Genomic DNA, 23,765 nt, shown 5'->3' on the forward strand with positions numbered 1-23,765 from the left:
ATCTTAATTGATACTTGCAATGGGGTGAGGTTACAGGACCATAACGTCCAATATTTTAATGGACATATGAGGTGAGGGTTGGGAATTATGAATAGGTATATAAATATAAAGTAGAAACAGAATAAGGCATTTCCTCCATGTCACTTCCCATATTAACTCCTGTACTTCCAGTTGTCTTCATTATGAGATACTGTGCAAAGCTTTGTACAAAGGAAACAAAAGAGATATGACGATCACAGAGGTTTTCAAACAAAAAGGTCTATATTTTTACATGGTATGACAGTTGTCCTGTTTTGATTTTACCTGGGGTGATCCAAGACACTTATTATATTACTCAGTTCAATCAATAAATATAAATTAAACATCTGTTATGTGCCAGATACTGTGGGAAGTAGTGAATAAGATTAATTCCATTATCTGTCATACTTCTGTCACAATCTTATATTAGCACTATCTCTTTTCCCACCTTCCCTTCCCCTCTGGCTTCTGTCTCTTTCTTTCCTTTTAGTTTTTACTATTTTGCTTTTTCTTTCCTCAGTACCTTTTCTCTGCTCTTTTTCATTGTTTCTTTTTGGCTTCAACATTTTAAGCCTAGTAAAAAAAATACTGTGGTGAGAAAGCCTATTGTTATTAGAAGCCTCGTAGCAGGAGAAAAATTTATAGGTTAAGCTGCTAGCTGCATTAAGAAAGAGAAATTTTTATACTTTTCTTTTTACACATCTGTGTATACTCTACATCTATAATACCAATGAAATAGTTTTCCTATTTTTTTTTACATTTACTTTGTAGAAATTATGGAGCAATCTATAGTTCTTTGCAGTGGGACTATAGTATATTTAAACACACTATATTTAAACAATTTTCCCATTTTTATAAGTTATATCTGCCAATTCTCTAAATTATTAAAGAAGCAAATCTCCGTTTTCCCTTTAACTTGTTACATAGTTGAACAGATACACATCGTTGAATCTAAGACTAGCTGAATAAAGACATTTGTAGTGACCAACTGTTTAGAAATGAGGTGTTATTCTAGAATTCTGCTGAGTAAGACTTTTGTGCTTCCTTCTTAAGCCTTCACATTACTTTTCTGCTCCGCATAGGCTCATAAAGGAAAAGGAAGACCAACTCTTTTTCTTTGACATTAAAGCATTCATCAGCAGTTTGCTTGTCTCTTTGCATGCATTGTTATTCTATGAATTGAACATTTCATAGATGACTTTTATTTTCTTTATATGATGACTTTCCTTTAGCACAATTGATGCTTGTAGTGGGAAGAACAGTATAGTCTTGAATTACTGTATTTGTTATAACTGCAGTGACTCTGAACACTGGTTGAGTATTGGACTTTTCCTTGAGAGCTTTTAAAAAGCACCAGTGCGTAGGCCTCACACCAGATCAATTAAATCAGAATCCCTGCAGTGAGGAGAGAGCCACTGCTCCTCGAGGGTCACTAGCTAGCTGGGACTAAGACTGACATCCAATAAAACTTTTCTTTTATGACTTATTTTCCCAGGGGAAGAAGATGGCTCTCTGTACCAACAATATAACAGACTTTACAGTAAAAGAAATAGTGGCAGGGTCAGATGATTACACAAATTTGGTAGGAGCATTTGTATGCCAGTCAACAATTATTCCTTCTGAAAGTAAGGGTTTCCGAGCAGCCTTATCATCACAATCCATCATTCTGGCAGATACATTCTTAGGTAAGCTTCCTTTGGTTCACATATGCATGCATACATTTATTTTTAAATTATATTACGGATAACTTGTCATTGTATTGGTGTTTGCTTAAGATGATGAAGGCTCCCACAGATAATTTTAAATTACCTGTTACCATTATTGTAAGATGGTTATAAAACTCCTACCTTTGGGGACTATTGATTAGTCTCTGAGATGCTTCTGCAATTATGTATTAATTCATGTGTAAGTATGACATTTTCTGAGTGTCTATGCCTGTCATCAGACTTTCTAGAAGTTTAAGAGGTAAACCATTTTAAAAACAAAAATAAAAATGGTAAACAAACATAATCTACACATAAATCATAATATATGCCACCAGTTTCCATCACCTTTTGTCACACCAGCAGTAAGCAGGTGACAAACAGCAAAGGTGAGGATGCTGAGTTTCATTCCTCGTGTTCCCTTTTTGTCTCCGTAGTCCTGGCAGCTATAGGAAAGTTTCAAGAAGAATCTAGCTCCCTAATGAGTGATTTTTTTTAGGGATCAAATTCATTATGATCTCTACAGTAGGGGTTAGGAATCGGTGGTTTTAACAAGCTTCATAGGTGATTCAGACGTATGGCCAGATCTGAGATCATTGCTGTAGCATAGACTCTAGAGGAATTTAGCATTGACTTTCAGCACCAAGGTCAGTTACTGGGTGTGTGGGAACTCTGAAGCAAAGTTTGCTCTTACTGCTTGTGTTTCGTTTCTGTTACCATTTTGCTTACAAGAGATGGGAGTAAAAAAGCCTTAGTTTTCTTTTTATTAGATTAAGCAAATTTCAGAGTTATTTTCTGGAAAATATTAGGGCACAAAATTTTTTGCTCTGTCAAATATGTCTGTATCGAACAGAAGTAAAAGGCTATATTAGCAAAGTAGCCCAACTTATTCAATAAAATTCACTGGAGAATGAAAATTTTAATAGACTTTTGAGATGTTAGAGAACTAAAAGGAACTTCATAGATCATCTGAATTACTGCTTGCATTAGATTCAGGCAACAAGACTCAGGGAAGTGAAAAGACTTAAGCAAAACTACAAAGATAGGGAGTAGAATCTTTTCTGTTTCATTCTGGAGACTGGAAAGTTTCTTTTCTTTTTTTACAATTAATGCATTAATTTAATACAGTATTTCTGTAAATACTGTAAAATGATAGTCATTAAATTAAAGCTATTTTCTACTCAAATCTACGGAGACCAAATAAAACTAATTTTCCACATTGCTTAATAGTTTCTTTTTAAATCTCATCTAGGAGTGACGGTTGAAACCACATTGCAAAATATTAATATAAAAGAAGATATGTTCCCAGTTCCATCAAGCCAAATACCAGATGTGCATTTCTTTTATAAGTAAGTGAAGAGCTGTTTACCTTGACTATATTTTAATCAAAAGAAACTTATTTATATGGAACATCTATATTTATATATTTATAATTGTGTGTGTATAATCATATATTGGATGTGAATTCTTATGGCAGAGAAGATTGATTATGTCACCTGAGAGTTCCTAGAATATAGCTCATACTTAATAATTAGTAACTGGTTCTTAAAGACAGTAAAAAGTAGGAATCATGGAATATTTTGAAAGCCTTATATAGTTTCTGTGTGTGTGTGTGTGTATTCATTTAAATTAGGCAATAAAGGACTCTACTTCATTGTCTAGGAATAATGATTTATAATTCACATATCAAAGCATCGGCCTAAGTAGATATGACCCTTGTTCCCTTAAAAGTATTTTTGATTATAATTTTTCTTAAAATTATAATATCTTTACTAAATAGTTTGATGATAACATATCACTTTACTTGGGAAGTAGTCGACTTTTCATAGGCAATGGAAGTAAATGAGCTGAATTTGTATTACAATTGTTAATTAGTGAACTTTAATATATTTTTCATTTGTTCACAGAGCCTGAGAGCAATTCTTCACAAATTTTTGTCTTTATAATCTGAATTATATTTGTTTTTAAAAATATTATTTGCCTTACACTAGGTCTTCTACTACGACAACATCTTGTATTAATGGCCGATCAACTGCTGTGAAAATGAGGTGTAATCCTACTAAATCTGGAGCAGGAGTGATTTCAGTCCCCAGGTATCCTTATTTCTATATGATTTGTTTTTACTATAAGGAAGAAAAACTCTCCAGAATGTTACTATTTTAAAACATATTCTTTATGAACATAAAGCAGAAATAAAAGAAGAATCTGTAGTTTTTTTTGTATAGGGATATGCTGAATGTCTATTAAGAGGAATAGGTCCCTGTACAATCTAAATACTTCCTAGCCTCTTGTATGACATATTCTTATCCTGCTTGCCTTGAGTGTCTAATTCTCTTGCAAGTTATTTAAGCAATATACAATTAATTATACTGCTTGTATCCCTGTATTGATTTTATTGGTTAGCCTGAATTTCCTTGAGAGCTGGATTAGAAACCTTCCTGGTTATGTATTAGATAAACAATTAACTAGCTGGGTGATCAAGATTAAGTAATCTAACCTCTGAGTCATAGCTTTTTTCTCTAGGAGGGGATGGGGGCCACAATAGATAATTTGTATGATCGATTTCTAGCTCTTCAGTTTATTGATTAATGGTGGCAGAATCACCAAGGTAAGTCTGACTTATAGAGTACATAATGTAGTTCATTTAACACAGATTAGCATTAAAGCCATAACCCTCTACAGTCAAGATCTGAATAATGCAGTTCACTTTGGATGGGAACACAAGAAGAAAACAATTTCATAGACTCAGAATTGTCAACCATAATACAGACTACTTTAATGGCATGAGTGACATTTGAATGTCTCCTGATTTTCATTTTTCAGATATTCATTTTTCAGTACTTAGGTTTTTTTTAAATTTTGTTTTTAAAAGTATTATTATTTTTAAATTTTTTGTAGCAATGGGAATCTCCCTACATTGCCCAGGCTGGTCTCAAACTCCTGGCCTCAAGTGATTCTTCTTAGCCTCCCAAGCTGTTAGGATTACAGTGTGAGCCATTGCACTCAGCCAGATTCTTTATTTCTAATATTTGTAGAGTTAGGATGCCTTTGTATCATAGTTTGATTTGCAGACATTTTCTCTATCAAACCAGCAGAAGTATATATTTTTTAAAAGAAAGTGATTTAGTTAATTTTGTTTTGGATAGTTTCACAGTAACGTTGGGAGATATTAACCTGTTCTGCTTTTGTCACATCAGGATTGAAAATCAGTGGTCTAATCATTGCTTCAACTACTTGTGGATCCTAAAAATAGTTACAGGGGTAACACAGTATGTTGGGCTTATTTATGGGCATAAAGGCACATTGCTGTTCACTTTTCACCAACTGCATGTTTCCACTTCTCATAGATCTTTGACTTAGTTATTATTTTCACCTGCTCATGGTGAAAGAAGGATATGATGAGAGCACTTACCTGACAAAAATAAAAGAGCATCCTGTGGTGGAGGATCCCTCTGCCAGCCTGTAAGCTAGAACCAAGGCAGAAAACCATCCTCCAAGAAAAGGTGTGGTCAGAGATTCTAGCAATAAAAGCATGTGTCTTTCATCATTCTCTAATATTCTGCCATACAGCTCTGAGTTCAGGTGCTTATTCCCTTTTTGTGAACCTAACACTTAACTTCCAGTCTCTAGAGTCTACTGGAATAGCTTCCAAAGCCTCTTCTAGGTCTCTAACTCAAGTAGGTTATGTTACTGAAGACTAGGTCTGTCCTTTAGGAAACACATCACTCTCACGTTCCTAAGGTGTGTTCTGACACTTTGATTGTAATAAGGAAAATAGTCTCCTGGAGTTAAGTGATGCCATGTAGAAACTGAAGTTTTCCTTGGGAGGAGAGGAAAACTTGTTTTTACTTTGACCTTCAGGAATATGCCACTTAGGAAAGTAAACTATCTTTGCCAGAGTTTATCAAGAGCACCTGCAGCAGAATACCTTGGGGTATCTATTTTAAAAATTAATTTCTGGGCCTTCCCTAAAGATATAGAATCTCTAAATGCTGAGCACAGGAACATTTTTACAAAACACCAGGCAATTCTGATGCCTATTGAAATTTGAGAACCAGATTTTGTCATAACTTACATTTTGGAAATTTGAGTTATTTTTTTTCTGACAGATTTTCACAACGTATTCCGAATTTTAGCTTCATGAAAAGCTAATTTAAAATGTGACAGTCTAAAGGGTGTAGTCCTTTATCCATGTTTGATAAATCTTCATTTAGAGTTGTGATGTGCACTGAAGTGTGCTGACCACTGCTGTAGGGACCTGCTTTAACCCTACAGCCTAAAGCGCTGATCTTTAGTTCTTTCTTGAATCAATTTCCCATCAGGACACAAGGGGGAGCTCGGAGATCAGAACACAAGAAACAGCAGCTTTCCTGGAATTTTTTTTTTTTTTTTTTTTTTTTTTTTAGCAGTAGGGCCGAATAAAGATTTCCTACTAACAGGTTAAAAAAAAAAAAAAAAAAAAAAAAAGTCAATAGAGCCCAGTTTCTCAGGCTACTTTTTAGGAGGACGTCTTTTCTTTTCTCCCCCGCTTTTCTTCCTTCCTTCTTTCCATTGTTTTAAGATTTCCAGGGTGGAGGGAGGGAGGTGCTAACAAGACACTTGCTGTAAGAGGCCTCATATGCTGACCAAAAAGTTATCAGGAGACTTTGGCAGTGAAGAAGGAGACTTTGGTATGAAGAAGGAGACTTAGGTAGTGCAGAAGGAATGCCACCCTCAGGGATTCTCATTTCTTGGCCAGGAATCTAGGCAAACCAGGCAGAAGTTCACTTTAGCAGTAGCAATGTTGGTTGGGGTTTTATACCTTGGTGTCCTGGGAAAATGTCATAAGATCCCCACACCTGGGAGAGTGAGAAGGTCTTAATAAAAAGTGAAATGGGCAAGAGAAAGGGGGATATATGTGTTCTTTGTGTTTCACCTAAGAAATTAGAGGGAGCAGCAAATTATCTGGGCTGCCTACACATCTGCAGCTCGAAACACCAACCTGTTTATTTGGTCTGGCAAATGTAGTTGGTTTCTAATTCCATAATGTGTCTGGAGGGTATGAGACATTTTAGATAAAAACAGTACAGAGTTTGTGGCAGATGTATTCTGACAGCTGGAGTGAACTTTTGAAATATTCTACTGTAATTTGTACCTTGAGCAGAGAATAAACTGCTAGGACAATAGGCTGCTGATGTTCCTAAATATTAATAGATGCCCTTAAGTAGATGGCCCTCTAGCCTTTGCCTAAAATGCTTCCCAAACCTCTAATCATTATCTTAGGTAGGTAGAGGAACTGAAGGCTCTCCTTTTATTGGGAAGAATTTAGATGTAAGCATTGTATCCAAAGGGTTTTTTTTCCCAAAAACATGAGAAATTTCTGTTAGTGAAAAGGGTATAAAAAGGCCTTATTAAAAAGCAGACAAATGGAAGCATTGTTACTCTGATAATAGAGGTGCCACAGCATCTACAGGATCTTGAGTCAAACACATTGACTTTACAGATCAGGAAACACTGATGCCCCAAGTTGTATAGCTGTAGTGTGGCATAGTCAAGATGGAATAATTTTCTAACTGCTTTGTTTTTTTCATGCCATAATGCTTTCATCTTGCCATTTTTCATCCAGTTCCCCATGGACAGAGATTTGCAAGAAACACACTAAGTTAGAGGCAAATATCACACCTACTCCAGAGGATAACTCAACTGATTTATAAGTTATTGGTGCCTTCTTTTAAATGAGTCATCTTTCCTCAGACAGGGTCTTTATTGATGCCATGAGTTAGAGGAAAATCATTTTTTTCTCTCTGTCAACTTCTGACTATATTTAACTGCTTGAGTAGTTTATATATCAGCTGAAAATTGTTTTGCCAAAACCTCCTTCAAAATCCAGATTCATCTTCATTATCAGTATAGCCTCTGGGAATTTTGAATCTTACAAAAGAGATGCTTCACAGTTCTGTCCTGTTCAAGGGTCAAACACTCCAGGGATTTATTCCACAGATTCCAATTTAGAGTCTCTCCATCAAAGTCATTGGATCTACTGGATGCTAATGTAGTATTTGGTCTTTAGGGAAGGACTGTTAAAATCAAAATATCTATTTTCAATTCTTAAGAAACATGGAAGGATGATTGGTTAGATGAGTTCCCTTGTTTTCTTTTTCACTAGAATAGACAAGTAATAGATAACTAAGTCTGTGCAAGTTAAATTAAAAAGGCAGTTGAACTCAAAAGATCAAAATGAAGTATGTTCTTTGAATATTAAAAAGTAAAAAGGCATATAGAAGCATTATGAACATAAGTGAAAATGGCTAAAAGCCATTATGATAAAAAAATGAAAAAAACTCTAACACAGAATTGCTAAAATCGTATATTTCAGACACTAATAAGTAATCTTAAGACATGATATAAAAAAAATCACAAGCCATTCATACAATTTTCAGATCAATTTTGATATAAGGATAATTATTTTATTTCATGAAAGAAGTTACAGAATCTGAAGATAAAACTAGGGAATGTCAGTTAATTTAGTTTGTCTCGGTTTTGATATGAGGCTGGCTTTTGGTAGTTAACTCAGGATAGAGTCTTTAGAAAAGGGGGTTTTGACAGAGATAAAATATTGTAAACCTAGATCTAAGTACTGTGCATTAAAAAATCTTATGTTTATATCCAATCTGTTTTGGTTTCCTTGTAGAAACAACCGGCTTTTTGTCTCACGGCCAGGAAAGATTAGGCTTGTAGACACTATGAAGGGTAAGGGGTTATGGAATTTATTGGGAAAAAAGGAAAAAGACTCAGCAAAGTGAAAGAGGTACCTGTTAACAAGCCCCCGTCTCACAGATTGAATCCCAGGTTGCCACCCAGGAACAGGAGGGGCCAGGCTGCTCCCCGTGCCAAGGGCGCACATTTACCGAGGCCCCGCCCCATTCTTCCAGTGCGCAGGCTGATTGGAGGTTCTCTGGGGAACCCTTTTTACTTGACTGTCTCAGTCTAAATGTTTGTGTCTCCCCAAATGCATATGCTGAAATGCCACTAATATGGAGGTAATAGGATTAGAAGATGGTGTATTGGGATGTTACCGGGTCATGATGGCTCTCCCTACATGAATGAGATTACCCCAGACTGGGCACAGTGGCTCATGCCTGTAATCCCAGCACTTTGGGAGGCAGAGGTGGGTGGATCACCTGAGGTCGGAGTTCAAGAGCAGCCTGACCAACATGGAGAAACCCTGTGTCTACTGAAAATACAAAATTAGCTGGGCATGGTGGTGCATGACTGTAAATCTAAGTACTCGGGGGGCCGAGGCAGAAGAATTGCTTGAACCCAGAAGGCGGAGGTTGCGGTGAGCTGAGATCGCGCCATTGTGCATTGCACTCCAGCCTAGGCAACAAGAGCGAAATGCCGTCTAAAAAAAATAAAAAGAGAGAGAGAGAGAGAGAGACTCCAGAGAGCTAGCTAGCCTCTTTCACCACATGAGGATGCAGCAAAAAAGTGCTATCTATGAAGCAGAGAGCAAGCCCTCACCTGAATCTGCTGACATTGTGATCTTGGACATCTCAGCCTGTAACTATAAGAAGTATATGGAACCTATCCAATTTAATGTATTTTGTTATAGTGGCCTGAATAGACTAAGATACATTCACAAACAACTTAAAATCTCTAGCCTCAGGGCAAACAAAATTTTGGAGCAAGATGCAGTGGTATTTTTTGGGTACCATACAAGAGTGGACAAGCCATCCTCAGCAGAGAAAGTCTGAGTCTCCTGAGATACCAAAGCTGAGAGAAATCACCCACAGTAGGTTACAGCTCTGATGCCAATCTAAATACCACAAGGTTGGGAGCTCGCTCAGAAGCCCCATGTGAAAGAAGCTACCAACTCAGCTGAGACTTTTTTTTTAAATTTAAAAAAATTTTTTTATTGCATTTTAGGTTTTGGGGTACATGTGCAGAACATGCAAGACAGTTGCATAGGTACACACATGCCAGTGTGTTTTGCTTCCTTTCTCCCCTTCACCCACATTTGGCATTTCTCCCCAGGCTAGCCCTCCCAGCTCCCCCCACCGCTGGCCCTCCCCTTTGCCCCCCAATAGACCCCAGTGTTTAGTGTTCCCCTCCTTGTGTCCATGTGTTCTCATTTTTCATCACCCGCCTATAAGTGAGAATATGCGGTATTTCATTTTCTGTTCTTGTGTCAGTTTGCTGAGAATGATGTTCTCCAGATTCATCCATGTCCCTACAAACAACACGAACTCATCATTTCTGATTGCTGCATAATATTCCATGGTGTATATGTGCCACATTCTCCCAAATCCAGTCTATCATCGATGGGCATTTGGGTTGGTTCCAGGTCTTTGCTATTGTAAACAGTGCTGCAATGAACATTCATGTGCATGTGTCCTTATAGTAGAACGATTTATAGTCCTTTGGATATATACCCAGTAATGGGATTGCTGGGTCAAATGGAATTTCTATTTCTAAGGCCTTGAGACACTTTTTATTTTATTTTATTTTTTAGTTTTTCCAGGAACCCCCTTACAGTTGGCTGTCTCAATAGCATAGTTTTCTACTCTATGACTGTATCAGAATTTCTTTAACCAGTCCATATTTGGTTACGTCTCTAATCACTGACCACATTAGGAACATCTTTGTCATGACATCTTTGCATGTATATCTAATTTTCTCTTCAGGATGAATTATTAGACATAGAATCTCTTTGTGAATGTTATGTACTTTTGAAGGTTCTTTGTTTTTAGTTTTTTAAAGAATTCATTTATTATACTTTAAGTTCTGGGGTACATGTGCAGAATGTGCAGGTTTGTTACATAGGTATACACGTGCCATGGTGGTTTGCTGCATCCATCACCCTGTCATCTACATTAGTATTTCTCCTAATGCTATCCCTCCCCAATCTCCCCACCCCCTGCTATTCCTCCCCTAGCTCTCCACCTCCAAAGTACAGGTGTGCCATGTTCCCCTCCCTGTGTCTGTGTATCCTCATTGTTCAACACCCACTTATGAGTGAGACATGCGGTGTTTGGTTTTCTGTTCTTGAGCTGACATGTTTTCTAGGCACACAAAACTGTGGCCTTTCCCCTCAATCTCCTCAGACAAAATCCAGAGAGATCAGAAACATATTGACAATGTAGGTAAATATGTTTTAACATTTGTATTTTGGTAAAACAAATTTATACTGAATTATAAACTATGCAAACAGTTACTAATAGGTTCACTATTTAGTTGTATCAGTTCATAAGAAAAGATTTTTCTCCATGAATTGATAATACAAAACAAGTAGATCCTACTTTAGGAAAGATTTATTTAAAAGAAGACATTAACAGCTCATCTCTCAGTCCAGTTATGCTTCAGGGAATGTATCCCATTTTAGAATCCAAGACCTATCTTCCTAAAAAAGGTTAATTTGAATTCTTACATATTGCCAGGGCCATCCCGATGCATAAGGCAATCCCAGAAGTAAAGAAACTGGGAAGTCTCTTTCTTATTTACCAATAACACCCAGGTCCACCTGGTTGTTCTTTGAATCAGTCTTTGTTCTACCTAGAATTCATAGCACATCCAGTAACCCTGTAGAATCCTAGCCTTGCCTGCCCCAGCTATCCATGATAGTGTACTGTCTCTTTAGACATTTATTCACTGGTTCCTATGGTGATTTTATAAACCAAAAGTTATAAAAGAAGCACAATTTTTGGCACCTCTGTATTCCAGCTTTAAAAAGCTGGGGGAGGTGGCTGGAGATGATGTTTGGACAAGTACTCAAAAGGAAAGTATTTTAAGTACTTGGCAATACAACATTTATCCATTTTGCCATTTATTTTTCTGTTTTCTTGGTAGGAAAAAGTATTTTTTGTTTTTCTGTTGTACTTTTTTTCTATTTTCATACTAAAATAAGTTCTGTTGAAATTGTTATTGCTTCATACCTCCCTGTTTCACACGGAAGGACTGATTTAAATTATGACATTTAGGTTTATAACAAAGAATTAAATTTGGATGTTCCACAAGTTAAATGATTCATCAGGTTAAAGAAATCAAATAATTCACTCTAAGGTAAACTACTTTGAGTTAAACTTAGAGTATCTTTAAAATTGAAGTCTATCAAGGAAAGGCACTGTAGTGTTTTGACACCTAACAACAGCTTTACAAATTACATCAATGTCATGATTTTGTTGTTGTTGAAATTTTTGTGGTTCTAGCAGTTCTTTAGAAAGTGATATGCATTGCTAATAGTCTTTTATATTTTTGCAGTGCTTTAAACTTTCCAAAATTGTTCTGTCATTTTATCCATTATAACTACCCTGTGAAGGCAGTGTAGCAGATATTTATCCATTAATAACTACCCTGTGAAGGCAGTATAACAGACATTTGATTTTGACAAATTACAAAGTAGAGGAAGGGGAAAGGAGGAGTTGAGTCATTTGTGGGAAAACACAATCATTTGAGAGTCCAGGTAGAATTGTAACCCAGCTCTTTGCTTTAGAAGTTTTTGCAACTGTGATTAGTCTTCTTCTTCTTTTCTTCTTCTTTTTTTTTTTCGTTTATTGAGTTCTTTTTTTCTCAGATTTTAACAGACTTACTCCTCTGTTTTCCCAAGGTCAACAGTTTGCTTTTTTCCCCTACTCAAAACTTCACTATGTTGGAAAAATAAAGTATAGAATATTTTGGGAAGGAAGATTTGAACTGAAGAGCACATTTGCTATTTTTGCTAAATGGTTAGAAAATTGTATTCTTAAATAATTTTTCTCATTGGTTACCCAATTTTTAAAAAAGAAAAATTTTGAGTTGCTTTTTACTAATCTAGAAGGTGGAAAGTATGGATATTTTTTTGTGGCATGGTTTTCATCTATTGTACTTACCTTTAAAAAAAAAACCTCTCTTTGTTTCAGTCAGAATATATTCATTCCTCTTTTCTACAAAGAAATTAAGTCAGATAAAGGTTAATCCATTTTCCCCAAGAGTCACTATATGCCATTGTTCCTAGCCCTGACATATGGCACGGGGTGTCAGTTACAGCACGTTATAAACAACATTGACTTTATTTGCATCCTGCCACCTCTGCTTAGTCTACAGACACTTTGGAAAGATAGGCATATAAAAATGCAGTAGATTTTTAGACATATAGTTTTTTTAGTGTTCAAATCTTAGTGTGTCTTAGAATATATTTAGTCAACTAACAGTATGAGATTTAACTTTGATATTAGACTGAAAATAATAGTTTTGGACCATTGTCACTGAACAGGTATTTGAAGTTAGAACTTAAAAAAGAGTGTGTTTTTTAAAAAAATTTCCTTATTATTTTATAACTATCCTTTTGCTACTAAGGGTTTCAGGACGCTTGTCCTCAGCAGGAGCTAAGGTCTGAAGGAAGTTTTCAGGACAAAGCCTGTAGTTATGTGGCTTGACTTAAGGAAGCTGAAAGTGGTAGACAAATTTAAATTCCCCTAGTTTTAATGAATTCATGAACAAAAATAGCATTTTTTACTACAATCTGTCTGAATAGGTTCTGGCTTCAATCAGTAAAGATTCTTTACACCATAACAGCCATAAAGTTTTTAGCCATGCTGTGTTTACCTGTCCCCAAAATGAAAGAGGCAAGTTGATGTAATGGGCCCGCCCACTAGAAAGAAGAGTTTCAAAAAGTCTCCAGAGCCTCCCAGTGGTTAGTTCTCTGTGATCCTGTTCCTGTTTGTAAGCCCCATCCACATCCATCATCTGCAGAGTAGTGAAGGTGATCACCTCTTCAGGTTATCATGAGGCCAAGGAAACCCAGGATTGCAACGTTATTTTCTTCACTTAGCTGTGTGTTGACCTGATGGTTGGTTGGTTTGTTTTTCACTTTAGACGAGTTTGTGATGATGTCTTTCTCCTACCTCTAAAAGACCAGGGTCCTGTGCAGCATTCTATTCCCTAAAGCATCTCACCGAAGTGCATTGCCTTAAACAGAAGTTACAACATCTATAACGTATGAGGCCTTTCATTATCTAGTTCCTGTCTGTGTGCCCAGCACTCACTCATTGCCTTGCTCTTGAAGCTTCCCTGCCAATTCTTCATACCCATCCATTCCTCTGCAGAATTCCTTTGCTTTCTTCCTTTCTGTTCTGGCTAACTCCTACCAAATATCCTAGACTCAGCTTAGACATCATTTCTACCAAGAAGCATTTCCAGAGGCTTTTTTTTTTTCATTGTTTGTATCTCTCTCTTAAATTTAAACAAAGAAGCTTTATAGAAATATGACTTCCCTACAGTACAATTTAGCCACTTAAAGCATATAATTCAGTGGTGTTTAGAATATTCAGGGATATGGGCAACTACCTCCACAGTCAGTTTTAGAAGATTTTCAACACCTCAGACAGAAACCTCATATCCTGTAGCTCTTAGTCCCCTATGCCCTAGTCTACTTCTCAGCCCTAAGTAACTACTAATTTACTTTCCATCTCTATAGATTTCCCTATTCTGGCGTTTCATATGAATAGCATCATATAATTTGTGGAATTTTGTGACCAGTTTCTTGCACTTAGCATAATATTTTTGAGGTTCTTCCAAGTTGTGGCATACATGACTGCATTTATTTTATAGTTGAATAATACTCCTTTGTATGGGTATACTACATTTTGTTTATGTATTCATCTGTTGATAAATATTTGGATGGTTTTCACCCTTTGGTGAAATCCTGCTGTAAACATTCATGTACCAGTTTTTGTGTGGAGGTACGTTTTCATTTCTCTTGGGTATATACCTAGGACTGAACTTGTTGGAATAAACAGTAACTTTATACTATTTGGTTGAGGAACTGCTAAACTGTTCAAAGCAGGTGCACAATTACATTCCTGTCAGCTGTGCATGAGGACACCAATTTCTCTACATCCTCACAACACTTGTGATTCTTTTTGATTCCAGCCATCCTACTAGGTACAAACTGTTATCTCATAGTGGTTTCTGTCTTTTAGATTTTTTCCACTTTTGTTTCCTCAGCATCCACACAGTGCTCCCCAGCATGTGATAGGTATTCTGATGTTGATTGGAGTGGATTGAATGGGTTACAAAAGCTGTCATTTATGTGGTTTTGGTTTTGTTTATGATTTTAGCAAGTGCCCAGCAGGTACTTGTGATGGGTGTACATTCTATTTCCTGTGGGAGAGTGCTGAAGCTTGCCCTCTGTGCACGGAGCATGACTTCCATGAGATTGAGGGAGCCTGCAAGAGAGGATTTCAGGTAAGGGACAAACTCTTGAGGCAGAGCTTTGGCATTATAGTTGGTTAGTCTGGCATCACATTATAGAAACTCAGGTCCAGAAGTATGGCAAAAGCCATTTAAAACCAAGTTTGGTAGCTGAACTTTCAGATGCTGGGGTAGCAGCAGATGTGCACTGATATTGAGGAAAATGAATCATGATAAAAGTAGTCACAGGCTTTAAATATTTACCTGGAGATATGAGAATGATATCATTAAACCAAGATGTGATTTATATAATACCAGTATAGGTATAGTTAAGACGGGAATAATATAACTGACTCACCATAAGAAGCATGCCTAAAACATAAAGCATATACATATAAAATCAAGATCCTACTCTATAGCTTCTGTGCATTCATACTTAAATATTTTTTGTTTCCATTGTATATTTAATATATTATGAAAAATTTCCCTTCTCATTAAGTCTATTTTTAAAAACATTTTTATTTATTGATACTTTTTTAATATTATCTGGGATTTAATAATTATTTTGTTAGACATTTGAGAGAAAATTGAAAACAGTCATTTTGTAAATAACTGTAGCAAACATCTTTGAAGGAAATTTGATTTCATTAGTGTATTATTAGAAAGAGATTAAATGACTAAAAAAAGAATGGACATTTTTAAGCCTTTATATGTATTACTAAATTACTTTGGTTCTATCAATTTTCACTTTCACTTCATTTTCACTTTCACCAGCAGTGTTTGAGAGAGACTGCTTCACTGCACTCACGAGCTTTGAGTAGTATCATACGAAAAATAACCTGAATTTGCTTCAAGACCACTTGTTTACCACCACTCCAGGCCCAAATTCTATTAAAATGGTAGGAAAGAAGCACAGAGGAAAGCAAATCAGCACTAATCCTGGAAACCTGAAGGGAGAGTAGGCATGAAAGAATCGGAGAGGGGAAGCAGTTCTTCCCAGGAAAGTCTTGAAGAGTTTGCAGTTAGCAGGATGAAGGGCAGGAGTGTGACAGGAAATGAAATCAGGATGCCTGTACCCAATCCCATATATGCCAAGTATTTGACAGCAGTTGTGTTCACCTCACCTCTAGGAAAAAGCTATAGAGAACTATTCTCTAAGTTGATGTTTTTTGAAACTTTAATGACAGTGAATCTATATTAAGAATTATATTGTACATCAAACCCGGTACCCACACACAAATCAGACACACAGAAATATGCCTAAAAATGAGATGAAGTTTTAAGGAGCAAGATTTATTTTATATTTTATTATAAAATACAAGCATAGCATTAATGTAAAGTATATTTGTATTAATAATTTAATGTATAACATAAAAAATAAGCAGATAACACTTAAAACAAAAATGAGGAAATGTGTTACTTAATTTGTCAAATGTGGAATAAGATGGCTTCTTCCAGTTCAGAGCACCCAGGGTCAGTGCTGCTCGCTGAGCTAGCACACTGCTGAGACAGTTTCTTTTTAGTATTTCTAAGTAGGTCAAGGATAAAAATTCCAGATTTACAAAAATGGCTTCTTTTTAATCCTCTTAATAATGTTGATGCTTTTTCTACTTCACAATAGAAATTCTTCTTCACCTTTACTCTAAAATTATGATAAACGGCTTATCTTATAATTGTTTTTTAGAGTAAATGAAAAATGAAGCTGCATTCCCTTTGGCTACCAAGTTTAACTCAAGGATTTTTGAATAGCTAAATGATCTTTTATTAAAATATTCTCTAATATTTCTCTCCTGAAAGGTAATGAATGATGAGAAGGTTAAGACAGTGAAGTTGTGACAAATTCTCTAATTTTATTTCATTCAAACTGTCTTTCTTGGTAAGGTCACTTCAACATATTATAAGATGGTTGAGAATAGATAATTGCTGGGTATTCTTTGGTATTTATTTTTGCCTTCAAAATCCTACTTTTTGGATAACTTTGAAGTACATGACATGTTGAAATTTATAATATCCCCCTATAGTTACAAATTTAGTTTGAGAAATACTGGAAGCAGTTAAATATATCCTTCTGTTATACTTAAATATCAGTTTTGGAAATGTTTGTCCAAGGAGCTTGACCTTCAGTTACAAAACTCCGAATGTCATTCCTGAGTTCGTAGACCTTAGTGTATTCCACTGCAACTATAAAAAATGAGTATGATACAGTAAGTGGGATTAGTTATGTCTGATATCTGAATAAAATATTTTAAAAAGTCGACTACTTCGTGAGCTTCATATACAAATGACAACTATTGTTTATTTTTGATTGTCAATGAACATGTGTGGATTTCTTTGGATACTAAAGCTTCATGATAGATGAAAAATAATTATTGCAAAATATTGCAATGGGAATATTTAAATTTTTAACCATCTCACTGTGTTTCAGTCCTATTTCCAATACTGTCTTTACAATTTTTTACTTTATATTTATTGTGCACTTTTCCAATTTAAGTATATCTAATACATAAACATATGAAGTTAAATTTATACAAGTCCTCCACATATAAACAAAAAGAGGTGCACGGCTTGCGATAAAAGTGCCCTTATCAAATTGGATCTGCAAAAACTATGCCAGGTTCTAAGTGTGTATTAAGCGTTACTTCTATGTCTCATGCAGTACTAAAGATTTGAAGAGATACTGTGTTATTACTAAGAGGACTGTTTTAAATTTTATATTTATCTTACCCTGCACACAAAATATTTCCACATACTGGACTGCAGTGTCAGCCATTTTCTGTTTTTCAATGATATGTGGCTGAATGAAGGAATGAGGCTTTCTAATTAATAGTTATAGAATTATCAAGAAAATTTGCCAATAGCTTGATATTTTTTCCATGTCAGTATTTGAGAAGCTTATTGAAAAGTTAAGTATTCTGGGTTTGCAAGTATCTTTTTAATTTTGAAGTTTTAAGATTTTGTCGTAAGACTGTCATCAGACAGTAGAGCTTGCTATTTTCATTGGGTATTGCACGTTTGATAAAATTATATCAAAGCTGGTACAGTCTTTTTTTCTTGTTAGAATGCACTTCAAGTAAAGTCAACATTTACTGATGAATTTACATTTCTCTCTGTATTGTCATTATTGACAGAGATGCATCAGATGAGTTTGAACATGCCTCAGCATTTCCCACATTACCATTTTTTATAAAAAATAACGTGACCTACATAAAAATTAATTTACTTGCAGTAAGTTTAGGAAAAACGTTACAGTTATAATGTACTAACAAAAAAATTCAATCACTGATATCCTTTCTAAAAAACATGCTGAAATTTCCTATCTAAAACTTGACTCAGACTTTTCCTCAAAGTGAATAAGAGTCTCCTCCCCTTTCACTTCATTACTAACTGCACAAATGTTTATTTAAATCATAAAAATAAACATTATGGTGTTATTCTTCTGTTAAAGTGTTGAAAAAGTGACCACTGTACAGCAGAAAATTTAATGAGACATGTTAAAAGATTAGTGCCCTGTGTTATTTAATGTCAGATAGAATCACCATGCAAATTGCTACTGGTTACTGTATATGTTGAAATATATAAGGAACCATGCACTGTACTCTGATTTTCTGTTTTGATCTGCCTATTTGATCTATCTTTTTTAAAAAATTGCTGGTTGAGATCCAGTATATTAATATTTTCTTATTCACAATTAGTTATAACTTGCAGTTTGAAAAACATTGCCCTTGAGGAATTGCCATCTATATTGGGAGAATGAGAGTAGCTGGTGTGTGTAGTGACGACCCAGAATAATGCCCTCCTTGTTTTGGGATGGGAAAGAAGGGGATAGACCATGTGCCCACCCACCCCAGTTACCCAGCTGTGTCCACCTATATGTCCTGGGAATAGGATCTGCTCTTCCACTCAGAGGACAGGCTTATTGGGAAATAGGCTTACATGATGGGTGGATGCAACCCATTTCTTATATTAAGCAACAACCTAAGCTTTCATTCAAAAACAACTAAGATGTCTAAGAGGATCAAAAATTTTTTTACAAATAGCCTAAAAGGTATGTCCAGATGGAGCCATTTTTATTCAACCTCCTCAGCATGTACTGTACTGCACCCTTTTGAGGTGGTGATCCATCAATCCCTATCTTTATTTGTTTTTTGCATTTTCATTCATTATTTCTTTATTCACTCTCATGTCTTTTTTCCTGTATTTCTGGAGCTTTTATTAAATGACTGCTGAATAATCCTCTATGCCTACTGTAAGTAAAGGGTTAGCACAACCCTTTCTTCTATGTGAGAAACTGACCTGTGACAGATCTGACTTTCACAGTTGAGTCTGAATCTCATTTCTAATGTCTTCTATGGTTTTATTTTTATTTACTTTTCTTAAAGGAAACCTTATATGTGTGGAATGAACCTAAATGGTGTATTAAAGGAATTTCTTTGCCTGAGAAAAAGTTGGCAACCTGTGAAACGGTTGACTTTTGGCTGAAGGTGGGAGCTGGTGTGGGAGCTTTTGCTGCCGTTTTGCTGGTGGCTCTGACCTGCTACTTCTGGAAAAAGAATCAAAAGTAAGTACCCTCACTGGGATGATCACAAGAAATCTAGGGGGCCTGTTTTCTTGTGAAAATTCTAGACTTACTCATCATATCCAATAAATAGATTCTCCCAGAGACACAAGAATTTTCTCCTTGTGAAGAAATTATAGGAAAGTCCTTAAGAAAACAAGCAGAGGAAACTATTGTTATTCTGACAGTAGAAAAATCATAGAACAGGCCGGGCACGGTGGCTCAAGCCTGTAATCCCAGCACTTTGGGAGGCCGAGGCAGGTGGATCACAAGGTCAAGAGATCGAGATCATCCTGGTCAACATGGTGAAACCCTGTCTCTACTAAAAATACAAAAAATTAGCTGGGCATGGTGGTGCGTGCCTGTAGTCCCAGCTACTCAGGAGGCTGAGGCAGGAGAATTGCCTGAACCCAGGAGGTGGAGGTTGCGGTGAGCCAAGATTGCGCCATTGCACTCCAGCCTGGGTAACAAGAGCAAAACTCCATCGCAAAATAAAGGAAGAATCATAGAACATCAGAAGTCATTGAATTAGAGCCATATATTAGAAGACAAGGAAAACTAGAGGCTCCATGTTTCTCAGGTAGATGATAGTAGACCTGAGATTTGGAAGGCAGATTTTCTCTTAGTGTCTGCCTTTTTAAAAAATGACACGATGCTGTCTTCTATGCCTTTTAATTTAAAATTTCTTGTGGGAAGACATTTGCAAAAACAAACCAACAAACAAAACAGACTAAGTGTATAGGCAGATATCACATTTATTTACTCTAAGTCTTCAAGAATCTGGAATTGAATATTGTGCATAACTCCTGGATGTATATTGGTCTCTTACAGGACTTGCATGTTGTAGAACGATTTATACCCTAGTGGGACTATGGAACTCCTGTATTGTAATATCTAGGGACAATTGCAATATCTGGGGTGATAGTATAAAGGAATACATAATGTAGAGAGATGATAAAGGCCAAATTACTTGCCTGTTTGGTATTCTCATCTTTATGAACTAAATACTAGAAAACCTTACAGTGAATTGGCTTCCAAATATTCATGTTAAGAAAATGCATTCAGACCTCAAAGTTTCCTCCCCAATTTTTTCCACCCCAATTTTTCATTGTTGGACTATTCAGTCAATGTAGAGTGGTATAATTAACTCTATTGAACTGGTTTCTGACATCCTGGGAAATATTTCTTTATAAATGGTAGATACATGACACCACATACTGCTATGGCTATAGGCAGGGAAATTTGTTGGTGGAGCAATTATACTCCAAGCCAATTTAATGAGCTGGTTTGTGACCACCTAAAATAAGTATTTATTTATATTAACATAAATGGATATTTATTTGTTTGTTTATTTTACCACTATTTAGACTGGAATACAAATATTCCAAGTTAGTAATGACAACTAACTCAAAAGAGTGTGAACTCCCAGCTGCAGACAGTTGTGCTATCATGGAAGGAGAAGATAATGAAGAAGAAGTTGTGTATTCCAATAAACAGTCACTACTAGGAAAACTCAAATCTTTGGCAACAAAGGTGAGAGTAGAATTTTAACCTGGTATTATTGGGCATCTATAAAGTAGGGGACGTATTAACCTAAAAATAGCGTTCACACAAGCTGTTATTTTGCATGTTTATATCTCAGTGGGTATTTATCCAACAAATACTTTTAGAAGCACATGATGTAGATACAGTAATATTCAGTGTAGCATTGTCTTTGCTGGTTGTCAGACATCATCAATAAGGAGTTAGATATTTTCATATATCGAAGTAATAGAATGCTATGTAACTCTTCAGTTAAAGACAGAGCTATCTATGTGTACTGATAAATCACTAAGTCCAAGATAGAGTGAAAACAAATGGACTATCATATTTATATTGAATATACATTAATGTTTGCATTTGTATAGCAAACTATTAACAATAGCTGCCTTTTGGGAATAGTGAACTAATGAGAGTGTTTAGTCTTTGAAAGGAATACCTTTTTGTGATGGTAGAATTTTCACAAAGAAAATATACTCTTTTATTACTTAAAAATGGGGTTAATAAAAGATATTATATTCATTCATACTTTTCCTTTTTTATTTTATGACAAGAATGTTTTACATAGAGCAAAGAAAAGTTACATAAATTATTGAGTTATATAAGGTAACGTATTGTTGGCTTTGGATTTTGGAACAACTACCATATCCAAACATAACATGAAACCCTAAATTTTTTGTAAAGACATTTTATTTGGCATTTTCACCATTGACTTAAAAGATGAGAAATTATCAGCTTACTACTTACTCAAGACTGAAAATAGAATGAAATAGAAGAAAGAAAATGACTTTCAAATGATTTACAACAGAATAGACAAGAGACAAAAATTTATGTTTATAAAGAGTATTTAGTAACCGTTTCCTTTTACTCTCCTAATTTAGGTGCATAAATATAAGGAATTATTTAAGAATAAAATGAATAAGCCATCTTTCTCTTCTACTGATGGTTAATCTTTTATTAAAGATATAAGGAGGATACTATTACCATAAAATAATGAAAATGTAGTGATTATTAAGAATGGAGATCTTTACCCCATTTGCAAGCTAACAAGTGAGTTTGCTACAGTTTCATGGACACTTTAGAAGACTTGAGACTCCTGTCAGAGGCAAAGGACAGTTTTGTATTCACAGAGTAGTGCTACCAGGGTAATAACCTTTATACCAACTCTCAAAGCCACATGTAACTCACAAAGCTGTGTTCCCACAGGACTATTTGCAGAGGAAATGATATCACTTGGTTGCATTATAGGAAAGGGATTCCTAAGCCTTAGGAACCTGAATGTTCGTAATGCACAGTAAGCATACCCATCCTTTGCCCCAAAGGAAAATATTTTCTTTATCATTCTGGACAGATAGCATACCTGTTGCTCAGGAAGATGACAATATGTCTTTAAATTCCAAGGTGGTTTTCTATACAAAGATTCTTAGAAAGATAGTCTAGAACAAAGGGTAATCTGTTTCTCACATTTAAGATGTGCAGAAGTGAAAAAGAACCATGAAGCATTGTCTTCAACAACATCCAAACCTTATTTTTATACCATGTTGGTTTCTGATAAATTTTCCCTTTAATTTGACATCTGTGCACCATTCTGATTAATATGACTGACTGAAGCTGGGATTAAGTTTGGTCAATTTGCTTTATACGATACTTAAATAAAGCTGCTACCAATAGGACACCAAGCAGAGGTCCTCACCAAGATGAGGCCAGTCTGTATTGTTAACCTCAACCCTACCCCTAGGATCCTAGACTCAACTAGTTGAATAAATGTTATGAACCAATAGGATTTACCTTAGAAAGCTAGGTGGCTTTCTTGTGTAGACCTTTTCACTGGCACTCAGATATTTCCTCCATAAGATTCGAATAAAAAGGGGGCAAGGAAATTTTCAAAAATGTACAGAGTCCCAATATATAGAAATCCTCCCTTATTTGCAGTTTCCCTTTTCATGGTTTCCTTTTTGTGGTTTTGCTTAACCATAGTCAACTGTGGTCTGAAAACATTACATGGAAAATTCCAGGAATAAACAATAAGTTTAAATTGTGTGCTGTTCTGAGTAGTATGACAAAATCTACTACTGTACTGCTTTATCCCACTCTGGAAGTAAGTCATCTGTTTGTCTAGCATGTCTGTGCTGTATACGTTACTTGCTCGTTAGTTACATAGTAGTCATCTTGATTATCAGATTGAAAAAAGTATTATACAGTTTGATACTATACTTGGTTTCAGGCATCCAGTTGGGGGTTAGAAAATATCCCCTGAGAATAGGTGGAGGAGTACTCTGTCTCCCATTCTTGGCTACATGGGCCATCATACACTTATGGGCAGTAAATCCAGTCAAGTGGTTAGTATCCTTTTGATCTAGGATCTTGGCAATCCAACAAGACAATCCAGATACATTAATCCCGGTATTACAGGATATATTAGATATATTAGTGATTGCACAGACTTTGTCTTAGTTCTCAAGGAGAAAATATAGAGTAATTATATTGTGGAGAACAATGTATGGACAGTGATGTTGGCCTGAATGCCTTCAGTTGCTGAGGTTCTGTCATTGATTACTTCAAGTGAAGGTTAGAGGTAAATTTTATACCACCTTTTCTAATATCCCTAACAATAGAGGTAATTCCCTAAACAGTTGAAGATCTCTTATGACTACTCCAAAGGTGCAAGCTACCATGTTTTTAGTGCAGAAGCAAGTTAGTGTCTGACTTCTATACAAGGAGTGTAGTCCTGGAGGTACACGTGGTGCCTCTGGAAAGGAAGTGTTATTCACAGTTGTTGGGTACACTAAGTGGGACCTACGTTG

At 35.7% G+C, this 23,765-nt stretch overlaps 1 protein-coding gene across 11 annotated transcripts in view; it reads left to right on the forward strand.

Annotated features, from left to right (window-relative positions):
• ELAPOR2 (endosome-lysosome associated apoptosis and autophagy regulator family member 2) overlaps positions 1–23,765 on the forward strand; it is a 265,883-nt gene that overhangs the window by 150,607 nt on the left and 91,511 nt on the right. For all 11 annotated transcript variants that reach the window (XM_078342978.1, XM_078342980.1, XM_078342983.1 and 8 more), the window contains 6 exons: positions 1,514–1,703; positions 2,974–3,070; positions 3,713–3,814; positions 14,795–14,921; positions 19,247–19,425; positions 20,790–20,955. In XM_078342978.1, the coding sequence (XP_078199104.1) occupies positions 1,514–1,703; positions 2,974–3,070; positions 3,713–3,814; positions 14,795–14,921; positions 19,247–19,425; positions 20,790–20,955 (861 nt within the window). The remainder of the gene's footprint in view (positions 1–1,513; positions 1,704–2,973; positions 3,071–3,712; positions 3,815–14,794; positions 14,922–19,246; positions 19,426–20,789; positions 20,956–23,765) is intronic.

The sequence above is a fragment of the Callithrix jacchus genome, chromosome 11 (genome assembly GCF_049354715.1).
Source record: "Callithrix jacchus isolate 240 chromosome 11, calJac240_pri, whole genome shotgun sequence".
Lineage (NCBI taxonomy): Eukaryota > Metazoa > Chordata > Mammalia > Primates > Cebidae > Callithrix > Callithrix jacchus.